This window comes from Seriola lalandi, unplaced genomic scaffold (assembly GCF_002814215.2).
Source record: "Seriola lalandi dorsalis isolate HSWRI2012SDOR001 ecotype SW California unplaced genomic scaffold, Sedor1 jcf7180002054188, whole genome shotgun sequence".
NCBI lineage: Eukaryota > Metazoa > Chordata > Actinopteri > Carangiformes > Carangidae > Seriola > Seriola lalandi.
Window position 1 is genome coordinate 235,281 of NW_019524741.1, and position 21,404 is coordinate 256,684.

Below are 21,404 nucleotides of genomic sequence, written 5' to 3' on the forward strand. Positions count from 1 at the left end.
AACAGAGCCCTGAATGGCCAGCCAAAAACTCACGGGACAAACAAACAAATAAACGGGTTGTCTCATGGTCTGCCAGAATCAACCGGCAGCAATCATCCCAAGGAGCCATAAGAAGTTATCTTAGGCAGTATTGCACACAAAATGTGCTCTGCCCCAAGTTTAAAAGTGGTGACAGTACACATACTGCCAGCCCGATACAGAATAAATTAACCTAGAAAGCTGTCTCCAGAGACCAATTTCTCAAAGCAGCCACAGAGACGTTACTTCTTGTTTATTTTGCATGGATTTTGGGCACTGATGTAAGAAAGGATATTTTCACAAGGAAATGTACATTTCCTCTTCTCACTATTGACATATAGTATTTATGTTTATGAAAGTATAGAATAATGTGGAACACATGTATTCCTTATCTGTATTTTTTAAGTATGTTTTTATTCTAATTCTAATTGCAGTTTTTCATATCCATCTACACTCACAATTCAGGTCTATGTCACTACAAAACTGTAAAGCCTGCACCTGAAAAAATGACTGAGCATTGTATATATATATATATATATATATATATATACATATACATATATACATACACACACACATATATATATGTATATATATATTTATATATATACAGTATATTTAAATCTAGCAGTCTAGTGTGAGAGCCACAATTAGAAAACACTGTAGGACAATGTGTTCTTTTATACAGTAAAAGTGGGGGTTGCAAACTATAGAGGAATGTCTTTCAGGTTCATTGTTTACTTTCTCATCTGAGTGACACCTCTCAACCTGTGCACTACAGTGACTTCAGTCCATTTAACATCCACTCATTAAAACTAATGAGCTATTAGACGCTGACTTTGAACAACTTTAAGGTCAATGTTGCCACTTCCATGCAGCATATTAACCAATAAGGACACAGAGAATGTATGGCCCTACTTTCTAAATATATTGATGATAAGCCCCATATCATCATAAAATACTTTGAGGGCATTGGGATGTTATCATTTTCACTGTTTGACTGTTAGCATGTGTAGGTGACCAAATTAAAGTAACATCATTAGAGGTCTGAGAAATCATGAAATAAATGGTGTGATAAATACCGAGGATGTAGTACGGAAAAAGGAAGGATGCCCCCGGGGTTTAAGTATTGGTAGTTTAACATTCTGAAGTGTGAATGCCCTGAGGAGAGGCCAGAACCCCAGCCATCACTTCTTAAAAGAGCACAACAATGTTATAATAGCCTACTCCCTAGAGCACAACTGTAAAATCTGCAGTATAGCTGGGAATATTACTCTTGTGTTACTATATTGACATCTTGTGGAGATACCAGAGTACTACAGTTCATATGTTCAAAAAATATTCAACATGTTCACATAAATTGTACAATACTCTTAATGAGATGAGAAAAATTTACTTAAATGATATGCCTACCCTCTTTATGGGACTTAACATTGAGTGGCATTTCAGAGAGCTGTGAACCTTGACAAAAAATAAATCATTAGGAAAGAGAAAAAATAATTAGGGGGAAAAAAACGAACATTTGCAGCAATCGTGAACCAGATTTAAACCCACAAATTTAACCTTGAGTTAAGATACTGGACACACATTTTCTCCTTTCTTCCTGGACCGCTATTGATCAAAATTACATTAAAAATGATAGAATGACTACAAGGATTTAATCATATAATAATAATAATAATAATAATAATAATAATAATAATAATAATAATAATAATAATAATAATATTAATAATAAGACAGGGGTTAAAGATCTGGCAATAAACCAGATGGTCCTAATCACGTCTTTTTACTGTGCTTTATTCCTGCATGTTCCCACTCACATTTTCAGGTCCTGCACACCCCTGAAGGTGTTTTCAAATACTCTCCCCAATTAGACTTTGCACTGGGAATTAGACAAATAGATGTCACCAAATCCTGTGAAGCAATGAGTTTTAAAGAGTGAAAAAAATAGTGATAATGGTGTTAAGAAGATAACTGTCCCATCTTTACAGGTGTGCAAAGCTAATACAACAACAAACCCCATGCCTACATGGAAAGATATCAGGCAAAATTAGTAACTAAAGAAACTACCTCATGGTTGTTGCAGGAAATGTGGTCTCGGGTCTATGGTCACAATCTCCCCCTCTCTTGCCAAACCTTATGTCACATTGACCTTTGACGGTTTGGCTATAAAATGTAATTACTTCATAGTTTTATCTTATAATTTGTGTTAAATGGTATCGTAATTAACATATTAAATCTTGAGTTATATGCAAGTGGCAACTCAACGTGATGCCACCCATTGGTTTGTGAACTGCCGTTTTGAAGCATGGATGTATTGTTTTGACGCCTCGAATTTGGCATATTGGATATCGCCATCTTGTTTTTTGGAGCCACAAAAAAACCCAATTTGTATGAGAGGGTGCACGCCCACCTTCACCGGCAACCTGGCCCGAAAGGATCCATTTGCAGGCTCGCGGCCTGCATCAGGCAGGTTTTTATATTTTTGGGTTGTCCGTCCATCCGTCTGTTCCATTTTCATGAACACAATATTTCCGTAACTGTGTGAGGGAAATTCTTCAAATTTGGCACAAACATTAATCTGGACTCAAGAACGAACTGATTAGAATTTGCTAGTTAAAGTCAATAGTTAAGGTCATGGTGACGGTTTGTAGCCTTATTCTGATTGGTTAATTTGTAGCCGCACTTTGATTGGTTGGTTGGTAGCCTTGTTCTGATTGGTTAATTTGTAGCCGCACTTTGATTGGTTTGTTGGTAGGCTTGTTCTGATTGATTGGTTTGTCCATCTAGTGAAAATCCGGCCCGGAGCCATGACAAAATGTGGGTCAGATCCGTATAACGGACCTGGGCTGGTGTCTATTGGCACAGCACAGACCCCGGTCCGGATGAAGATTCTTTTAAGGTGACGAGATACTTTTTGATCCATACTGAATTTGGCCCAGGTTGCTGTACATTTTAAACATTAAACAGCCTATTAAACATGGGTCGTATTTTCTGCTTCAGTGGATTTATTTCTCATTATTAGTACATCTGTTGACATAATTATTTGTCACATACATGAAAACAATTTATCACTCGTCAACAGACTAAAGACAGTGTGTTTCCTAAGAACACATCGTGGTTCTTGAATGCATCCCACTTCCTTTACACTATGTGCCTGTGCTACAAAACAGCTTCGCTAGCGATGGATTCTCCAGCACGGTGGTCCGTATGGCTTGATGAGGCTAGCTGCTGTTAATGATGTTTGTAGAGGTGAATTTTACATATCATAACGTGTCACGTAAGGTAGTGTTTCGGTTACGTTAAGCCCATTGTCCAAATGAAAGCAGCAGCAGCAGCAGCAGTTAGTCGAGCTACCTACGCTAGTGGGTTACGCGCAGTGTAACCAAGGAAACACAAACGTAGCGTTAAATAACAGACTGATGATGGTTTGGTCCATAAGCAGTTTGCAATCATATATCTCTATGTAACCCTCTTACAGTGACTGTCGATGATGGTCACACAATGGCAAAAACACGACCCAGTTCCTCCGAGTCTCTGACTGAGTAAGTGAATTTATCTTCACACTTACGTGTTAGTTTAACCTATGAGTTTGCACTCCAGTCAAAGTAGATCTTAGTGGTGCTTATCCACTGGACAGAAAGTAAAACAGGAAATTGTTAAGTAAGTCCTTAAAGTGTCCTTTGTAGGTTCAGTTTCCAAGAAGCCCTCTAGTATTTTAAATACTAAAACGTGTTTTCCTTAAATGTGTGACTTCCTTTTTCAAAGATGTTTCCTTGTTTGACCAAACTTGTAACCAGGTCCCCTGAAAGCATGGGAAGCACTGACAGGGGTGTGGATGCATCCCCTCCCTGTGGTTCCAATGTGCTGAGTCCCTCAAAAACAGGATATTCTAAGAGGGATTTTATGATGAGGCTTCCAGAGGAAAAGCTCAAACACTTTGACAGCCGAGCTCAGGCCCACGAAGACAACCAAGAGGTGGGTTTCGTGTAAGCTGCTGTGACAAATTGATATGGTATTCATTGTTAGGAGTTTGTTGTCTGTTCAGAAAACAACATGTCCTGTAGACTTTGGTCTTGCATGAATCATATGCACACACCTAAGGGTGTCAATAATAATAATCACTGTTTACACGCGTATTAGTTTCCTGTTTTTGAGTCTTATTCTAGTTTTGAGTGCACTCATGCTGACATTACATATAACACAAGAAACCTGGTTATTCAGACTCCTTTATATGCACATGATTATAGCACCATTAAGTTTTCTGATCATCTGTGTGCAAGTGTGTCTCAATTTGTCAACATCACAGCCACTTATTTACTATCAGAGGACGATTACATTCCCAATGGTTTTATATAAGAGTTTCTCAAAACCAGGATAAGGCTGTATAAATGTTTACCTGTGCAAAAAAAAAAATAACTGGGATACTCCAAAAATCTGATCCTGGATTATCAAAACTAATTTCTTCAAATAGCTTTGTCTGACCAATGGGCCAAAACCCAAATATACTCAGTTTACAATGCAGTAAAACCATATATCTAAGAGAGAGAAAGAAACTAGATAAGAAACTAGAACCAGTAAATGTATTTTTGCTTGATAAATGACTTAAACAATTAATTGATTATCACATTTGTAGTCAGTCCGTTTTCTGTTGGTTGGCTAATGAATGAATTCATTTTAGCTGTGCTCTCATGTACTGTAGTATTGAAATTAGCTTAGAAAGGGTTTGTACTATTGGTATGGCTTTTGATAAATGGTGGAGTGAGCTATCAAGAGATGTGATACTGACATTTACTGTATTTGAGCAGTGTGATGCCTGCATCCAGGACCTGGTGCGTTGTGTGGCTCTGACTAGGCTGGTATATGGGGACGGACATCTGAAACTAGCCCAGGCCCATGTAAGACTGGCAAAAGCATATTTCCAGCTCAAAGGTAATTTTAGAAAGATAATACTGTGAGTAGATCTTAACAACAGATTTTACAATTGGTCAGCACGGACCACTTAAAACAGGCACACAAGCCATATGACAATCTTTGAGGGATCCATCTACAATTCACACACCTATTATTTTACCTATTTTTTAATCCAAGACAATCAAAAAAAATTGATGATTGATTTGTTCCTTCAGGCTGGGGACTGCAGGCCCAGGAGCACTCTGCCCAGGCCAGAGAGCTGCTGTCTGTCTGCTCCTCCATCTCCTCCGGCAGAGGGGAAAAGCATGAGTTTCTAACATGTCTCCTGAGCGTACACCTCACACGGGGAGGTGCTGCACTGCTTACAGCCAAATATCCTTTCCATGATATGTTGGACAATAATGAATGGGACTGAACAGAAAATCAACTCAAAACACCAAGGTGAAAATGTCCTTGATTCTTTTCCACTCTTGAGGAGGCAGAATCGTCTTTTCTGGAGGCAGAACAAGTTCTTAAGGAGCTTCCTCAACATGGTGCCATCAACCAGGAAGAGATGATAAAGACTGAGCTGGAAATCTCCACTGGCCTATGCAGGTTCAGTAGTGAAACATTTTTTTTTTAATTCTAGTAGTTAAAATAGAAAATTCACCAAGTAAATATATGGCAGATAAGAGGCTATAATGCAGCATTTGTAGCCTGTGGTGTGTGATAGCAGCTGCCACTCAGTTTGTAGCAGCGCTGTCCTGTGATCAGATGATTTGCTCTATTTATTTCCTGTGACTCTTGTATCATGTTCAAGCTGAGCCAAACAACTTGGCACCATTCTCAATTAAAAGGTGACAGGTCAGGTCTTTCCAGTGGGGATTCAGAGTATACCCTGGAGCATTTTATATTCTCAGTAATTGTTATTATACATAAACAGTATTTATTTTTATTAAACTCTCCCTATTTCAACAACTGCACCTGTGAGATCACGTTTATGTTTGGCCACAAGATGGCGATAGAGTCCTCCAAATTTGTATAAAATCAACCTTTCATGTAGTTTTTTGGAGTGGAGGGTGTTTTTGCTGACTTAGTGACGCTAGTAAAAATGCAACTATTTCATGTTCTCTTGGAAACAACACCTTAACAAATCAGGATTTTCCCCTGTCATTGTCCAGTCCACTCAGCAGTCTGTGTGGGTGTTTTGTAACGATGCTTACAGACCTGCTGGCCGGGGATTTCTGCTTGTCCTCTCACACAGTCACTGCTCAAGCAGGGGCACAGATGGGAGGGAAACATATCTCCTATTCAAAAGCATTTCTCCCTTTTCTCTGTAAGTTCTCTGCTTTTTTTCTTTTCTTTTTTCTGTTTAGCTTTGACTCCCTCCTTAATCAGTGTCCTCCCTTCATTTATACCATACTTAGATATTGTCTTTACATTCTGACTGACGCCTTCAGTCATTATAAATTTCTCAGTTAAATGTCAGCTGGTTTGTTTACTCCACACAGAGTACCATTTCCATATTATTGATTTGTTTATACCATTAATATGCATTAGTAACCTAATGACTGTAGTGACAGCGGAGGTCCCAAGGGTTGACCTATATGCTTTCGAAAAGATTAAAGAATTAGTGGGTCATGGTGGAGGCACCAAGCACAGACATCGAGTGCAGCAGAGACTGATAGCCTCTAGTAAACTGTGTGGTAACATAAAAATAGAAGGCCTCTTATCGTAGCTTAGATTTCTGTTGGTCAAATTAGAAGCACAACCAGGAAATATAAAGTATAGTCTTACCTGGATTGCGATCAGTCCACTAATATCTCTGTTTATGTTGACCCTGTTAATTCTTGTAAGTGAGAGGTTCGACTCTGTAAATAGTTAATGCTATCATTTAATATGTATCTATCAGAATTTTGATCAGTTATTTAAAATGCATTTTTATTAGTTCTAGAGAGGGAAAACAAATTGTACATCATTATGTAAGGAAAGAGTGTTTCAACAGGGTTGCCATTCTACATGTTGTCTTAAGTTTTTGAATCTCAGACAGAAGGAACCGACATTGTAAAAATCCTTTTGCGAGGTAAAGACCAAAGACAATACTCCTGCAGCATTAACTGTAAATAGGCCTTATCAGCAGCTGAGGTGATCTACACTCATCGGAATTTGTAAATGATGCCATCTTAGCCTATTTCAGAGAGTCAGAGTTTGTTGACATGATGTGTGTAATTGAAAAAATGTGCAGACTCTGGCTGGTGTGTAAGCTTGCTAAATCTCTTTTGTTAGGTGATGACTAAGAATTTGGCATGCTTCTAAAGCTCTGTCAGTCAACACTGTTGTGATGGAGGGGAATGTTCCCACCAAAGCCTGAAACAATAATGTAAGCTCAACTCCCTTATAGATCCCGGTCCAAATATTCTGCTCAGTTTCAGATTCACACTCAAGGTGTCCACCTATGATCAGCCAAATGGCAAAATTTGTTAGGTTTAAATTCATCATGTGCATATGATTGTGTTGTCAGACTTGGCCATGCCTGCTAAAATAACTTATTTTCTTTATGTCTTTATAACTGCTGGCTTAAATCTACATTTCAATCAAACATTTTGAGCATGTATTTCATAAATTCCCTCTAGTTGAATAATAAAGTCACATAAATTCTTCCATATTTTCTCCAACCTGAACTTTATTTGAATGTGTATGCATCATATTAATTGAAATGCACTTGTTTGCTAGCTTTGTGCATATTGTTTCCAGAGTTTCTGCTGTTGCAGTAATCAGTCACCCTGTTGAATATATACAAAGCATACAGTAGCTATGCTTAAAGTCAGTATCATTCTGATGCTCAGGGTCCACAGTCTGCTGGGTATCATTTTAAAAAAAAGTTTGTTAAAATCAATTGCCTCTTAATCCAGATGTATAAATTGTCTCTGATTAGATGACTGAAGTTAAAGCGGCAGGGATATTGTTATAGATGGCCATGATTGAGCGTCACTACCCACAACCACAGAGGTGATTTAGGATTCTGCTACATAGTCTTTTGCCCAAATCTGCCTGAGGCACACAATAAGAAGACTCATCAGGCAGAGGGCCGTCAGTTTAAAACACCACACAGATTTGCTGGAGCAGACTGTTGTGTTTTTTGTCCCTCTGTTTTTACTTTGAGTTGGCTTTACTGTATCATTTTTCCAAGTGAAAGCCCAGAGCAAACTTACGTCAACCACGTTCTGGAAACGTTTACAAAAGAGGGTTGTGTGGCTTGCTTGGCACCACATCTACAAATCCTTAATTATATTAATTCCCTGCCCTGTGGAGTCTTAGTAGATTTCAGTGGGATGTGGCATATTACCGTTCTGCCAGGAAGCGCATAAGGATGCAGAGTGAATGAGAGGATAGAGAAGCATTGTCTCTGTCTGGCCATGCAGGCAGAATGGCAGGACTCAAGCCATGTTGGAATGTACTGTAGCTCTGCTTCAGCTCTGCTGCCCTAAAAGGACTTAAGTGACTGCCTCGTGAACACTTATGGGCAGGGCACTCCTCCTATCCATCATGGCATGTTAGGATAATCTTGGATTCATGGGAAAATCCAAAGAAATGAGCCTCTACGCTGTTATTGTAACCTGTGCTGCTGGCATGTAACCACTGAGCCAGGAATACCCAAATCCATGCTGTCTAGGGATGTGAGCATGACATAACACTGTCAAGCTTAGACCTTTGGTAGACACACTGCTGTATGTACTTCTGATACCGGAGGGCACCTTGGATAAAAACAAATCAAAAGCCATGCTCCTACAGTTTACTTCCATGTGCATTTTGTAGGTAAATGAACTGTCATTCAGATAACTATTATACACAGTTAACAGTGTGTACAGTTTGGATGTGGGAAGATGATTTGTGAAAAGGTGTTTCCTATACTGCTGTATGACAGCAAGCTAGCTAGAGATCGAATAGTACTGAGTTTTGTGCCCTCTGAGAAAGGCCACCCCCCTTGACTGAAGACCTGAATTAAATTTAGAGTCCATTAGACGGTTTGAAGCTGTTAGCAGAGTAGCCTGATGGATCCAGTGTCCTTGCAGTGGTTAATGCAGCTATTATCTCATCCTCCCTCTCCACTCGCCAAAGCACTTGCTCTGTAGTCCATACTGCTGTAGTGCATACTGCATGCAGTTGGGCTTGGCAGGAAGTGGCTGTCTTTTAAAACAGCAACCACTGTGCATGCATGCTGTTATACGCATCAGCAAAAAACCTGAAGCTTAAAAACCTTTGTTGCAACAGCACATATACGGATGGGTGACAAATGTGTTATAGAAGTAGAGCTCTGAGCTTCTCTCATCAGGGACCATGCTTCAGTGTTCAGTTTCGCATTTGTGGTTTCCTGAGACTGCGAGGGGCATCCCCTATTTTAGACATTTGTCTAATATTTGTGGGATACCGGTGTGCAGTGTTTAAAGTGAGGGGGCAGTGCAACCGTGATGAGAGAGTGGGAGACAGTTACTCGTCAAAGGATGCAACAAAAACAGTTATAAAGGGCAATGTGCAAGCTTTCCCTATTATAGTCTGCACTGCATTAGGCCTCAGCAGCAGCCATCAGCCAAAAGCATTCACCTCTCTGTAGGACCTGGGTTTGGTTAGAGACCAAACAGTTACAGGTTCATAGTCATGAAGTAACAGGTTTATGGGTATATATTAAAAATATTATTATATTAAAAATACACTGAATAAAGTGTGTTATTACACATAATGTATTAAAATAATATCCTAATTTTGTTATTTCTAATTAGCAGGGTCAGCTACTATACATGCACTGTAGATGTGATGGTTTCAGTGTATTGCTATACCCTGCTGCCTTGTATAGCAGACCAGACTGGTCACTGTCTTTATGTTTGTCTTTCAGTCTCTGCCTATTTGTGTGTCCTTTCTGCTCTATAGGATCTATAAGAGACAGAGCAGGCCAGACAAAGCCTTAAGCCAGTGTGAGAGGTCTCTGCAGCTGCTTAAGGACTGTGATACGCCAGAGAAGACCTGCTCTGTCTATAGGGACATGGCCGACATTGAACAGGACAGAGGTCATTTGGACCGAGCCATAGAGCATCTCTCCAAGGCAAGTGGCATATCACTTCCACATCACACACAACTCTAAAGCACAACATATATAACCACATGATGGCTTCTTGATACGCTGCCAAGCTGTGTTGTTAGGTAATGTTCCCACACCCCGTATTTGCTTATATGTGATCCGTCTTATTTCACGTGGGTGTTTCTGCTAGGCTCATGCCATTTCTATGAGCCACAGCCCGGAGGAGCTCGAGGGGGCTCAGATCTCCCACAGCCTGGCCCTCATCCTCTCTGCTGCAGCAGAACCCCATCACAATGGTGAGTCTATTCACAGACACAGGCCTGAGCAATAGGCATAAGGGGTTAATTAGGACTAAAATCTCCCATTGTCTTCCTATATGTCAAATTCCTCAAGATGGCGTTATGGAAACCAGACTTATAATAGCCTTGTTGTAATAGACTTACATGTCCAAGTTCAGCCATGTCAGTATGATTCACTCATGTCAACATACTCAAGGCAAAAATGTCTGATCCTCGGTATCTGTGTAAAGCATAACATATGGAAACTAAGGATATTGGAAGGGTTGGTGTAGAAAAATGTATTCTAGTGATTCTGTTGCAGTGTATGTTTTCAGAATCACTAATTCTTTCAATTATTGCTATAATTTAAGTAGTAAAGGCTCATCATTGTGTATTTTTTTCTCATGCTGGTGTAGACTCTGCAGATCAATACTTTGAGCAGAGTCTTAGGGCATATAAGAACTCTGTAGGTCCACAGGATCCAGCCTTCCTCACTGCCCAGGATGATTTCTGTCGTTTCCTCCTCCTCAATGGCCAGCAAGAGGTTATACACACACACACACACACACACATATCTGTAAGATCAGTCAGACAATACCAATTTCCTTCAGACACACCTCATATATTTTGTTACTGCAATTTTGACATCCACAGCAGCTTTTATTATCAGCACATTTTTTCCTTCAGAGAGCAGCACCATGGAAACAGCCCCTCAGAGTTTGTAATTGTCAAGGGGTTGATTCCACCTGCTAAACAGGGTGTGGCTCTTTCTACTGATGGTAAGCGATGACTTACCTATTTGTAATGTACCATTGCAGAGATGTGTGGAGATTCAGAGAGCATCACTTATTTTGAAGAGATCTACATTTGGTGACCTGAGTGCTGAGGTAGCAGACACCCTTCAGCTGATAGGAAGTGTGGAGATGACTGAGGGCAGGATGATACAGGCCCACAGGACTATGACAAAGGTAAACACATGTTACACAACACAACACAAACAGCACAAGTATTGTTACAGGTTATCACTTGCAAATGTATATTAGAAATCTGAGTAGTAGTAACTGTCATCGAACATGGTGTTGTCCCCTGCCAAACTATTCCGGAGGGTTTAATAAAAGGCCAAGAGTCAGTGGGTGTGGCCACCTACACCAGTGAGAGGGTGGGAGGCTTGTTCAAAATACACACAAAGAGTCCCTGTCATATTGAGATGAGCTATTTCCGACATCTCTCTAAAGCACAGCGTTATCAGAGTCGCATGCTAATCTTGGAAGGGTGCAAGGTGCAGAGCCACCCTCCCTGGTGTAAAATATCACACAGAGTGACTTTGTGTTTCCTCAGTCTGGATGGAGACTGACAGATGGGCAACACAACTTTGGAACGAGAATGGCAGTTTGCCAAGTACTGTCAATTAAAGGGACATTGACCCCAATTAGCGTGGCATGCCATTATGTCCTTTGAAACAAAAATGACATTCTTATGTCTTCCAGCGCACATGCATTTAATAAACAGCAGCTTTTCAGTTCCTCCTCTAAGCTATTACTATTTTACTTGATTTTCAAATGAGAGTGTTTTTGTTTTTCACATACAGTATGACTGCACATGTTTGCCCTATGAGCTCACTTCTGCCACCCATCAAACATACTAAAATACACCAGTAAAGGGGGATTTCTTCATACTAGTAATGACATGCCTGTAAGTGAAGAAGGCTGGTTGCTATGTTGTTTTGTTATGGCATGTAAGTGCAGAGGGGTCCAAATATGACAGGGAACATCAGGGCTCACTCTCTCTACACCACATCCGAGTAGTAACCTTTCTGAAGTACCCTGACACAGAGCAGACCTGTCAAGTCATTTTTTTTCTTGTCATCATGACACCATCTGCTCAGCAACTGAGTAACTTTTTTTTCTTTCCAAAGGAAAACTGGCTCATGCAGTAAAAACCCCTCAAAACAAACATCGAGAACAATGACACACACACACACAGACTCCCACTTCACATTTCCCCCTTCCTCTGTAGTGCTCCTGAAAAAAAACACCTTCCATTACATCAACCTTAGCAACAGTGAAAACATCCATGAGACCAGATGGATATGTTCCAGATTACCGAGTGTTTTACTTTCCCTGGTGAGGAGGGAAACTTTCGCTCCCTCTGTCCCTGATTTAACAAAGTTCTCACATTGTAATCTTTACATCTTGTTATTTATGATGATTTCAGAAATCACAGGCAGGTTTGTATCATGTCTGTTGTGTCACCATGGGAACTCTGTAATCATATACATGTGTTTGTAGTTAAAAATGTAGACTTTTCTGTTTTTTGTTAAATTATGTAACATTTTCTGATGTCATAGAGCTACGTAGTGATTGCTCATTCCTCTCATTTGATTGGACCAAACTAAATGTAAAGTTGAAAACAACTCAGCTGCGTCTTGAATTTGTTGAGTTAACCACTTCAGATTCCTTGGTTGCTGGTTTAGAGTACTTGTAATAAATCTAGCAGATCCCCCTTGTTGACCTGACACTCGGAGTGGTCAGCACAGGTGTTATCTAAACCTTGGACTGCTACAGTGGTTATTTTGGGATGTTTAGTGCATTCACGTGTTGCTAGGAAGTGTTTATTCCCCCCTGAGTATGAGTTGCACCTCTCATCTTCCACCAACCACTCACTGCCATTATTTTTATTTTTAATTTTAGTGCCTGGAAATCCAGAATTGGATGTATGGGCCTCAGCACAAGAAGACAAAAGCTACACAAAAAGCTGTGGACATGCTGGCTCGGTAAATCTGCAGAACTAAATTGCCAATTGACAGGTTTTACTAAATGTTAGAATGATTTGACATTTGATTTGAAAAAAAAACAAAAAACAGATTTATGTAACAATTCAGCCCACGTTTCAGTGATGTAACCAAGTACTGTATGTTCTGCAGGGCACCGGCGGTGGCTGAGAGGCTACAGAGACAAGGTAGAAGAAAAACAAAACGTCATACATTTTCAGTTGCACCTTCAAGTGGCAATGATGGAAATTCCATGTCTGACTCTTGAAATGTTCTTTTTTTTTTTTTTTTTTTTTAATTTTGTCACTTCAGTAACTTTGAGGGTTTGGACCAAGAACTTCTGACATTTGTGTTTTTCTGTAAATTAGATTATACAGGCAACACTGCTGAAAGTTAGTTTCTAATTACTCTTCTTATGATGATCTTTGAAGAAAAACTCACACTCAGAAAACATACCCACAATAGGTTTTAATTGTGTTAAGATATGAATCAATTTCCAAGTAAGGGCTGGAACCAATTTCAACCAAAGCAGTGACGTCATTTGTTCAGTAGAAATCATTATGTCAATAAAAGCAACGTTGTTGGGCTATCCATGGTGACTAACACTTATTTAACACTGACTCACTGAACATTCTTTATACATCAATAGATTTTCTGAATGCTGATGTACACAGATTTGTTTACGCTATGAAATGGCACATGGTATCCAAATTGTACTGTGTACACACCTAACAAAGATTCTGTTTTTTAAGTGCACTGATGTGTGACGTGTGTTTTTGCACAAAGTTTGCAGCTGAGAAAATGTATGGAAGTCTGCTGTATCTGGGCACTTCAAAGCAACAAATATTTTAAGAAGTTTTATTTTGTAGATTTCTAGCAATGAATATATTAATAAAAGCATGGCATTCACACTAAACATTGTAATTCTGCACATTGTTTCAACATGATAGTGCCAAAAAGCCAATCTGTGAAGACACTGCTCAGTGGTTGCAAAGTGTTCATTAGTATAGCCACTAAGACAAAATGTGTAAAATTTGTAACCAGGCCATAATCATAGTGAACTATTTCTGCCTCTGTAAGTAGTACACAACACAACAAACCCTAGTGAACACTCAATGCCACTAAGCTGATGATCCAAAAATAGTCACGGTCATGAACACACTCTTAAGTCAGAGTAAAGGTGAATTCCTCAAGCCAACACTGTGATAAAACAACAAATGTGGACAAGCAAAAGGTTCAGACACAACATACATCAAAACCAGATGTGGATATATTTCCTTTAACAACACTATTGCTGCATCCTTAATTCATTCAGATTCTGCTACTTCTTTTCGTTCTGTCATCTTACTGTTTGCTTTTCAAACAACAACAACCCTCCTTTGGAGTTCTAAATGGTAAAATGCACCATTTTGAATTCCCATCTCGAATCACATGTTCAGAGCAAAATTATCCCCCATTGAAATTAAAAATGGTATTGACACATGTGAAGATAAACTTTTTACAAACATTTCTCACATTGATTACATTGATAATGTAATGCCACATTTGGTTGGGCAGTACTTCTTTCTGATTATTCAAAATGTGTACTATGCCATTTAGTTGTGAGTAAAGTTAAATAATCTGACAATACTTAACTTTGTGAGCTAGGGTTATCAGCCACTTTTAAGTGCCACATTTACTTGCTCTACACCTTGACTTCAGCTTTCAAAACTTGCAAAATTTCATGAGACAAATTACCATCTTTTTCTTCACTCTTACTATACTGTCAGCTACAATCTTAACTATATTCTGTACACACTAGTGACTACTCCTTAAAATAAACCACTGTGTTCCACGATGCAGTATATAAGCTTCTAATATCATTCCCTTTGGTAGCAGTGCCCGAGACAAAAGAAAAATGAATAAGGTCCAGTCTGCAAACGGTGCACAGCACCTCATTACTCCAACTGTCAAATGTTAGTCTGCACTAAATCTTGACCACTTAGACTTAACATTATGATGTGTTTGTTGGATTGATGGTGAGCTGTAAACTGCAGAACAGGCTGTTTAAGCTGAACAGCACAGGTTAGTACAAAAATAGAGAAATCTAGAGAGTAAACAAAACAGTTTGAAGATAAACTGCAAGCTATAAAAGGATTACACATAACTGCGCAACACTCCATCAGTATTAACTACCATAAGAAATTGCTACAATTTATATATGTTATAATCCTAATTTAAGATTGCTCATATTAGTAAGCATTAAGTATTTTTAATAGTAATGCTGCCGCAATGAATACCATAAAATATGTATTAATTTGGTAATTTTAACTACATAACAGAATTTAACTTGAATCATGAAATGCAGTTAGGTAAACCAAGTTTTAACACACTGTTATTAGGTACAGTAAAACAGCATACCAAAATCAAATAGATATATAATGTTTTACTGCAAAAATTAATGCATTATAACTCTGCCATTATTACTGTGTCTGCAATCAGCATTAATGCCATATATGATTAACTGCTGCATCAAAACAACCTCTGTATGTGCACTTCAGCAAGGGATACACTGGCAAGCCCTGGGTCTTAAAATATTTCTGACTGAATTCTTCCTTAGTCATCTGTAGGGCTTTCAAGGTAAATTGTTGCAACTTTTTTCTCTTGAGAAATCTTCACTGGGGCCTCCGGGGTTTGAGATTGCAGCTCTTGCTCTGGAGATGCCTCAGAATGGCTGCTCTGTACATCCATCTGGAAGGTGAAGGACTTCTCTGAAGGCCCAAGTTTTATATGTTTCTCGGTGATTTCAGACACAGATTCTCTTAGGTGTGTGAAGCCTTCGATCTCTTCACCATGAGCAACATCCTCTTCTTTGGTGACTCTGAAGCTGTACCCTCCTCCTGCCCCGCCCTGGAAGGTTTTCTCAAGCCCTAGGTTAGAAGATCTGAGAGCTGCCATGATCTGCTCTTCAGACAGATCATCTTCTGCCTCCAGCAGCCCAGAGTCTTCCAGAGTTTGAGAGACATTTAGCTCAGCAACTATAGTCATGGTTCCATTGTCATTTGACTGCTGCACTTTTTTGACATCGACAGCCACGTTCTGTGGACTTTCACTGCTCACTTTTGAGAGGAAAGCCAATTCCTCCCTCAGTGGACCTGAAACTGAGCTTTGTAGCTGTTCTAGAGCTCCCTTCAGCTGCTCTTTGGGCTCCAAAGAGTCCTCTCTCAGGAACTCGAGAACAGACTCCTGCACTACTGGGGAGACACGAACCTCTTCTTCAAGGATGCAATCTGGAAAGCTCTCTTTGACAAAGGAGTGATCATCTGCCATGAACTTGTATTCGTCACTTTCCTCTACAATCACGCTCTTCAGTGGAAGACTTTCATCTTGATAATACCTCTCATCTGACAGGTCATCTAGAACGCCATAATGGCCATACGAGGTGATGCCACCACCCTCCTCGGCTTCAGAGAGATTATCATCTGGTGTTGAGACATAATACTCATGAGGCTCTTGTTCACGGGAGAAATATGAAGATTCATTCTGTCTAGAGACCTCTTCAACGTGGACAGATCTACCCTTGGAATAATCTGTGCCTGTCATGGAAGATTTCATGGCATCATCATCACTCCTCTGAACATGAGTGTCATGAGGGACATTTTCTAGCTCCTCAATTTGGAAATATGTTGAGGAGGGCTCATAAAAAGTAGATCTGGACTTCTGTTCAACCTCAAGCTCCTCATCACTGAAAGAGTCAACCGGTTCCTCAATGATTTCCACATTGACAGACCTATTTTGCAGGTTCTCTGCTCCCTGCAGGTCACTTAGTAGATTCTTAATCATGCTTCCTGTTGCTGTGTCCTTGATGTCCTGCAGTGACACCTTCTTCACACCTTGGCTCAGAAGTTCATCCAGGGCAAAGTCTTCAGAAATATCCAGCTCTTCCTCCACTTTGGACTCCAGCACGATCTGTGTTTTAGTCGTGCCATCGTCCTGCTGAGTTTTCTCCACATGATATCTGACCTTGGATTCTCCTGATGAGCAAACCTTTGCTTCCAAACCTGCTGGTTTCATCACTTTCTCAATGATCTCCTCCACAGACACAGAGTCTAATATCTTCTTCTCACTTGGCCCTACCGTAGACTCTGTTCTCCCTTTGTCTTTGAACTCACTGTCATAAAGATTATCTACCTCTGTTTCATCTGACAGTAGCTTTTTGCTTTCTGTCTCCATTTTCGCGCTCAGGCTCATCATTGGTGGTGACACCACTCTCACTGATTTGGTCTCGGCAGTGGAGGACATGATGGGACTGATTTTGTTCTCTACCTGAGAGACCTGTTTGATTTTCACAGTTTTCTCCTCTACTGTTGTTTTCCGCACAACCTCACTCGCGTGGGTTTCCCTCTGGCCTGTTTGTTTATCTTTGGCAGCAGCTGTGGCAGTGGTAGTAGCAGGGGCAGAAGTGGCAGCCCGAGCTTTGGCGAATGAAATCATGTCCCTTCTGGATTCAGGACTCTGATAACGAGCTCTGCCTGCAACTGAAATGGGAATGACCCTGGAGGGACTTATGGACCCAGAGGGAGGCACGGGAGATCTTCTCAGGCTTGACGTCGGTGGCGTGTACCGGATGTCCATATGTTGTCTGGTGGTTAAGGTGGAAGCTCTTGGTGTGTAGGGTTTGGCTGGCATCTTGATATCTAAGGCAGAGACGTAATTAGCATAAATAATTACTTGATTTGTTGATATTTCCTATTTAGTCAAATCTCTTGACGCTTCAAACTAATGAATTGTTTAGTGTAGCTTAATTTCTGAACATATTTTCATATATTCGGGTAGATATTAACTCTAGTTTTAAAGTGTTTTCTTGTGATCAGTATTCAGTACAGTTCAATACAGTACCTATTATTCTTTCTCTTTGATGCTGATTCACTCTCCTATGAGCATCTTGCAGACCCACTCTCTCACCCTCCAGGAGAGCCCTGAACAAAGAAGAAACAAAATACTTAGACAAAAGCAAATAGGTCATTATAAATAATTGCTTTTTCCCCTATTTTAATCAAATTATGTTTCACAAATAAAATTCAAATATAAATACCTCAAAAGGCGATGTACATCATTCAGCTCTGCCATCTCAACTCGCTCAAACTAAACGCAACAGGCTTACAAGACGGTATGAACCCAGGACCTGGCCATATAGGGTAGTAATCATTGAAAACATAACAAGCCACTGTCGTGTAATAAGGACCCTATAGTCACTTGCTTAGACAGCTCACCTCTCCTTGGCCATGCTTCATCAAACACACAAAAAGGAAAGCAAAGTCCATCAAAAAGGAACAACCTCTCCCGAGAGTGTCTTCCGAAAGACTGACCTAAAAATAACAGCTACAATGCGGAGCTGTCCACACTTCACAGTGAATCCCAAAGCAAAAGCTGACTCGTGACATATACAGAAACACATGCCACTGACACGTCTCTGAGCAAACATTCTGCCTATTCCAAAAATTCAAAACAAACCAGATGTGCCAGTGGAGAATCTGCCATATAGAGACAAACCGGATTAGACAGTCTTCTAAAGAACTTCCTTGGACTTTGCTTAATATTAATAAAATGTTGGTCAACCTTAACCACTATTATGCCGTAGACTGTTTAGATCTCCTGGCAAATGAAGTAGGATTTTATAATGTTATGATGTTACAACAAGTAACTGAAGAAAAAACAACTAGATATAACCTTTGAATGTGAAAATACCGTATGTTTATTGACTGCTTTATAAATAACTTCTTTCAGTAAAAATAGTCTGTTAGTATGTGACCATGTGTGATCTGGCTATGTTAGGCGCATGAAAACAAGACATGCCATGTTATTACAAGATATGAAATGCCAAATATAATTTGTCTTGCTTCGTAGACACTTAAGACAAACCACAGAGAAAGTTTTAAACAACTCTGTTAAACAAGGATGTGCTGTATTTATAAGATAGTAAATGTGGGCTGCTACTTTTCAATTTATCTGCCTGAGGCACAAGTGTTCAGATCAGAACACTTAGTGCCAAGACCAACAAGAAGCAGGCTGGTGATTTGTTCCGATGCATTTGATGAAATAACTAATTAAGCTAAGAGCACTTGAGGCAGCGATGGCTGGACAATAATCTCTTGTTGAAAGCATGCAAATGTCACAGGAAAAAGAGGATGTATTGTACCTTTAAAAACTCATTCGTAATGCCTGTGCTATTCCCTAAGACAAATCAAAATGACTGCTGGGCATATTCTACCCAAGGCGATAATTGATTCAAGTCTGTTTTGACTGGACAACTGACAAAATGAATCAGCTCGTCACCTGTAGGCAGCCACCTCCATACCCAGATCCATCTTAACCTGGAGAAGGTGCTGATGTTCTCGCATCTTTTCTGCTATGGTGTCAGCCATCTTGTTCCTCTCGTGCTCCAGCTGCTCAATAATCATCTGGAGGAGAGAAAAAAAAAAAGCACAGAAAAAAAACAAACAAGACATTTTCACTTTGCACATAGTTTAATTTTACAAGTCTATGGTCTGTCCATTGGGTATTATAATTTTTTTTGTATATCCCGGCAGTTTAACTGAAAATACTAATAATCATTTGGCTTCCTTGTTAACCATAGAGTGTCTAACCACTTTTTTATTTTACTGCCGCCTGCAGTGTTGTTAATTACGTAAATCTGTTTTCCAATAACATCTGACATCTTAAAGCAAACGTCATGCTCAATTCAAAATTTTAACCTGGGCTTAAACTGTGAGAACTGTGCCTTTGTTACAATACTGAAGGCAGCACTACAGTGTAGAGCCAGTGTGGTCATTTGTAACTGGCTGACCTGCTTGGAGCTCCATCTTTAGGAGGCTAATAAGGATTTGTCAGTCTGACAGCTAATTGGTTTAAGTGGCTGGTGTAATCTAGCAGCAACAAAGTCCTGCAGAGGTAGTGTGTAGTTCAGCTACTGAAGCTATTCAATCCTTTTATACTGAGGTCAAATGTTGCACACAAGATCCATGCTTTCAACAGTTATGGGAACACAAACTTGTCAGGCACCACTTTAACGCTGGTAATGTCATTATGTGTTGAGGTAGGGAGAGTTACATTAATTTTAGAGCCAGCATCCACTGCTTTTAGCACAGAGTGAGATTAGTTAGAGGATGTCCCACATCATAGCTATTCCTGTATTAAGTTTCAGCCTAGATGTGTGATGATATAATAATTATTTGGGCTGACAGCTGCAGCTCCCTCAGTGCCTTTAAAGACAGTGGGTGTGGCACGGACAACTGGGGGTAGCCGCTCCCATCGCCCAGTGGGATCAACGGGGGATTACTCTGTGTTTTTCTAAAAAATTTTATTTAAATGCTGAACAGCTAAACAGATCGAATAGCCTCTGGCTTCACTTGAGTCTTTTGAAATATTAATATGGGCTCTCTTTGTCCTCTCACCTGATATTCACCGAAGTCCACACGGAATTTTTCCTGCATATGCATCAGCTGTTCTTCAAGACGCATCTGAATGTGGCCTTGTTTTTCCGCCTCTGTGCGTAATTTGTCCAACTCTGAGGCGTACAGCATCTTCTCCCTCTGCAGCTCACTCAGCATCGCCTGGTCCGCTTTAATCGACAGCTCCATCTCTTCCACTTTGCGCTGGTACATTTCAAAAGTCTCAATCCACCCTTCGGACATACCTCGGGCATACTCTTGCACCTCTTCCATGGAGGCCACCGGAGGCCCGCGATAAGTTTGCGTGATGATGGGCACCACCCGGGCCTCCACCTGACGCCTGAAGTGGTCAATTTCTTGCCTGTGTGCATCCTCTAAGCATTTATACTCGGCCTCGAGTTGAAATAAACGCTGCTCGAGTTCACTGTTGGTCTTGTGAGCGTGGTGAAGCTCCTTCTCGCAGCCCTTCAGCTCGCCACTGATGTCCCTGCACACACCAGTCTGCTCGCTGCACAGAGACTGGACCATCTGCAACTCCCGCCATAGCTTCTCCCTCTCCATCTCAGCCTGGGACTTCTCCAACGACAGCTGTCCCACCATTCTCCTCATGTCCCGTATCTCAGCCTTGTACTTCGGCTCCCATTCCGCCGTCTTCGTTTGCCTGAGTTTATTTATTTCAGTGATCAGATGCGCATTTTCCTGCTCTAGCTGCTTCGTCCTGGAGAGATACTGGGAAAGTCTGCTGTTGAGCTCCTGTAGCTGGTGTTTTTCGTTCTCAAAAGTTCTCTTGAAAGGCAACATTTTGGCATCTAACAATAAAAAGGACAGTTTAAAGATTGTCCAGTCTGTATTAGGCTAATTTAGGAGACGGGCTGGCCGGTGTCATATGCGAATGCGTCTGTGGGCCCAACTGCGATGTAATTTGCGATCAGTGCCCT

General features: G+C 40.3%; 2 protein-coding genes across 2 annotated transcripts; one reads left to right on the forward strand and one right to left on the reverse strand.

Annotated features, from left to right (window-relative positions):
- Window positions 1-3,187: 3,187 nt before the first annotated feature.
- ttc23 (tetratricopeptide repeat domain 23) lies at window positions 3,188-13,629 on the forward strand. Its single transcript, XM_023403900.2, has 12 exons — window positions 3,188-3,273; window positions 3,503-3,566; window positions 3,822-3,999; window positions 4,830-4,953; window positions 5,151-5,307; window positions 5,404-5,529; window positions 9,841-10,012; window positions 10,179-10,284; window positions 10,683-10,810; window positions 11,085-11,234; window positions 12,957-13,039; window positions 13,190-13,629. The coding sequence occupies exons 1-12, from the start codon at window positions 3,240-3,242 to the stop codon at window positions 13,302-13,304; spliced, it is 1,437 nt and encodes a 478-aa protein (XP_023259668.1). The 5' UTR covers window positions 3,188-3,239; the 3' UTR covers window positions 13,305-13,629.
- Window positions 13,490-21,403, reverse strand: synm (synemin, intermediate filament protein). Its single transcript, XM_023403899.2, has 4 exons — window positions 20,470-21,403; window positions 19,352-19,476; window positions 17,915-17,994; window positions 13,490-17,712 (listed from the first exon to the last, which is right to left on the reverse strand). The coding sequence occupies exons 1-4, from the start codon at window positions 21,265-21,267 to the stop codon at window positions 15,632-15,634; spliced, it is 3,084 nt and encodes a 1,027-aa protein (XP_023259667.1). The 5' UTR covers window positions 21,268-21,403; the 3' UTR covers window positions 13,490-15,631.
- Window position 21,404: the final 1 nt, after the last annotated feature.

What these genes read in the sequence shown, in the direction of transcription:
- ttc23 (XM_023403900.2), top strand. Translation starts at nt 3,240, where the DNA reads ATGAGGCTAGCTGCTGTTAATGATGTTTGTAGAG. An exon ending in GCTGCACTGCTTACAGCCAA is followed by an intron (nt 5,308 to 5,403) that starts ATATCCTTTCCA and finishes ATTCTTTTCCAC; the next exon opens with TCTTGAGGAGGCAGAATCGT. An exon ending in CCATAGAGCATCTCTCCAAG is followed by an intron (nt 10,013 to 10,178) that starts GCAAGTGGCATA and finishes TGTTTCTGCTAG; the next exon opens with GCTCATGCCATTTCTATGAG.
- synm (XM_023403899.2), bottom strand. Translation starts at nt 21,267, where the DNA reads ATGTTGCCTTTCAAGAGAACTTTTGAGAACGAAAAACACCAGCTACAG. An exon ending in TGGACTTCGGTGAATATCAG is followed by an intron (nt 19,477 to 20,469) that starts GTGAGAGGACAA and finishes TCTCTCCTCCAG; the next exon opens with ATGATTATTGAGCAGCTGGA. An exon ending in TCAAAGAGAAAGAATAATAG is followed by an intron (nt 17,713 to 17,914) that starts GTACTGTATTGA and finishes TCTCTGCCTTAG; the next exon opens with ATATCAAGATGCCAGCCAAA.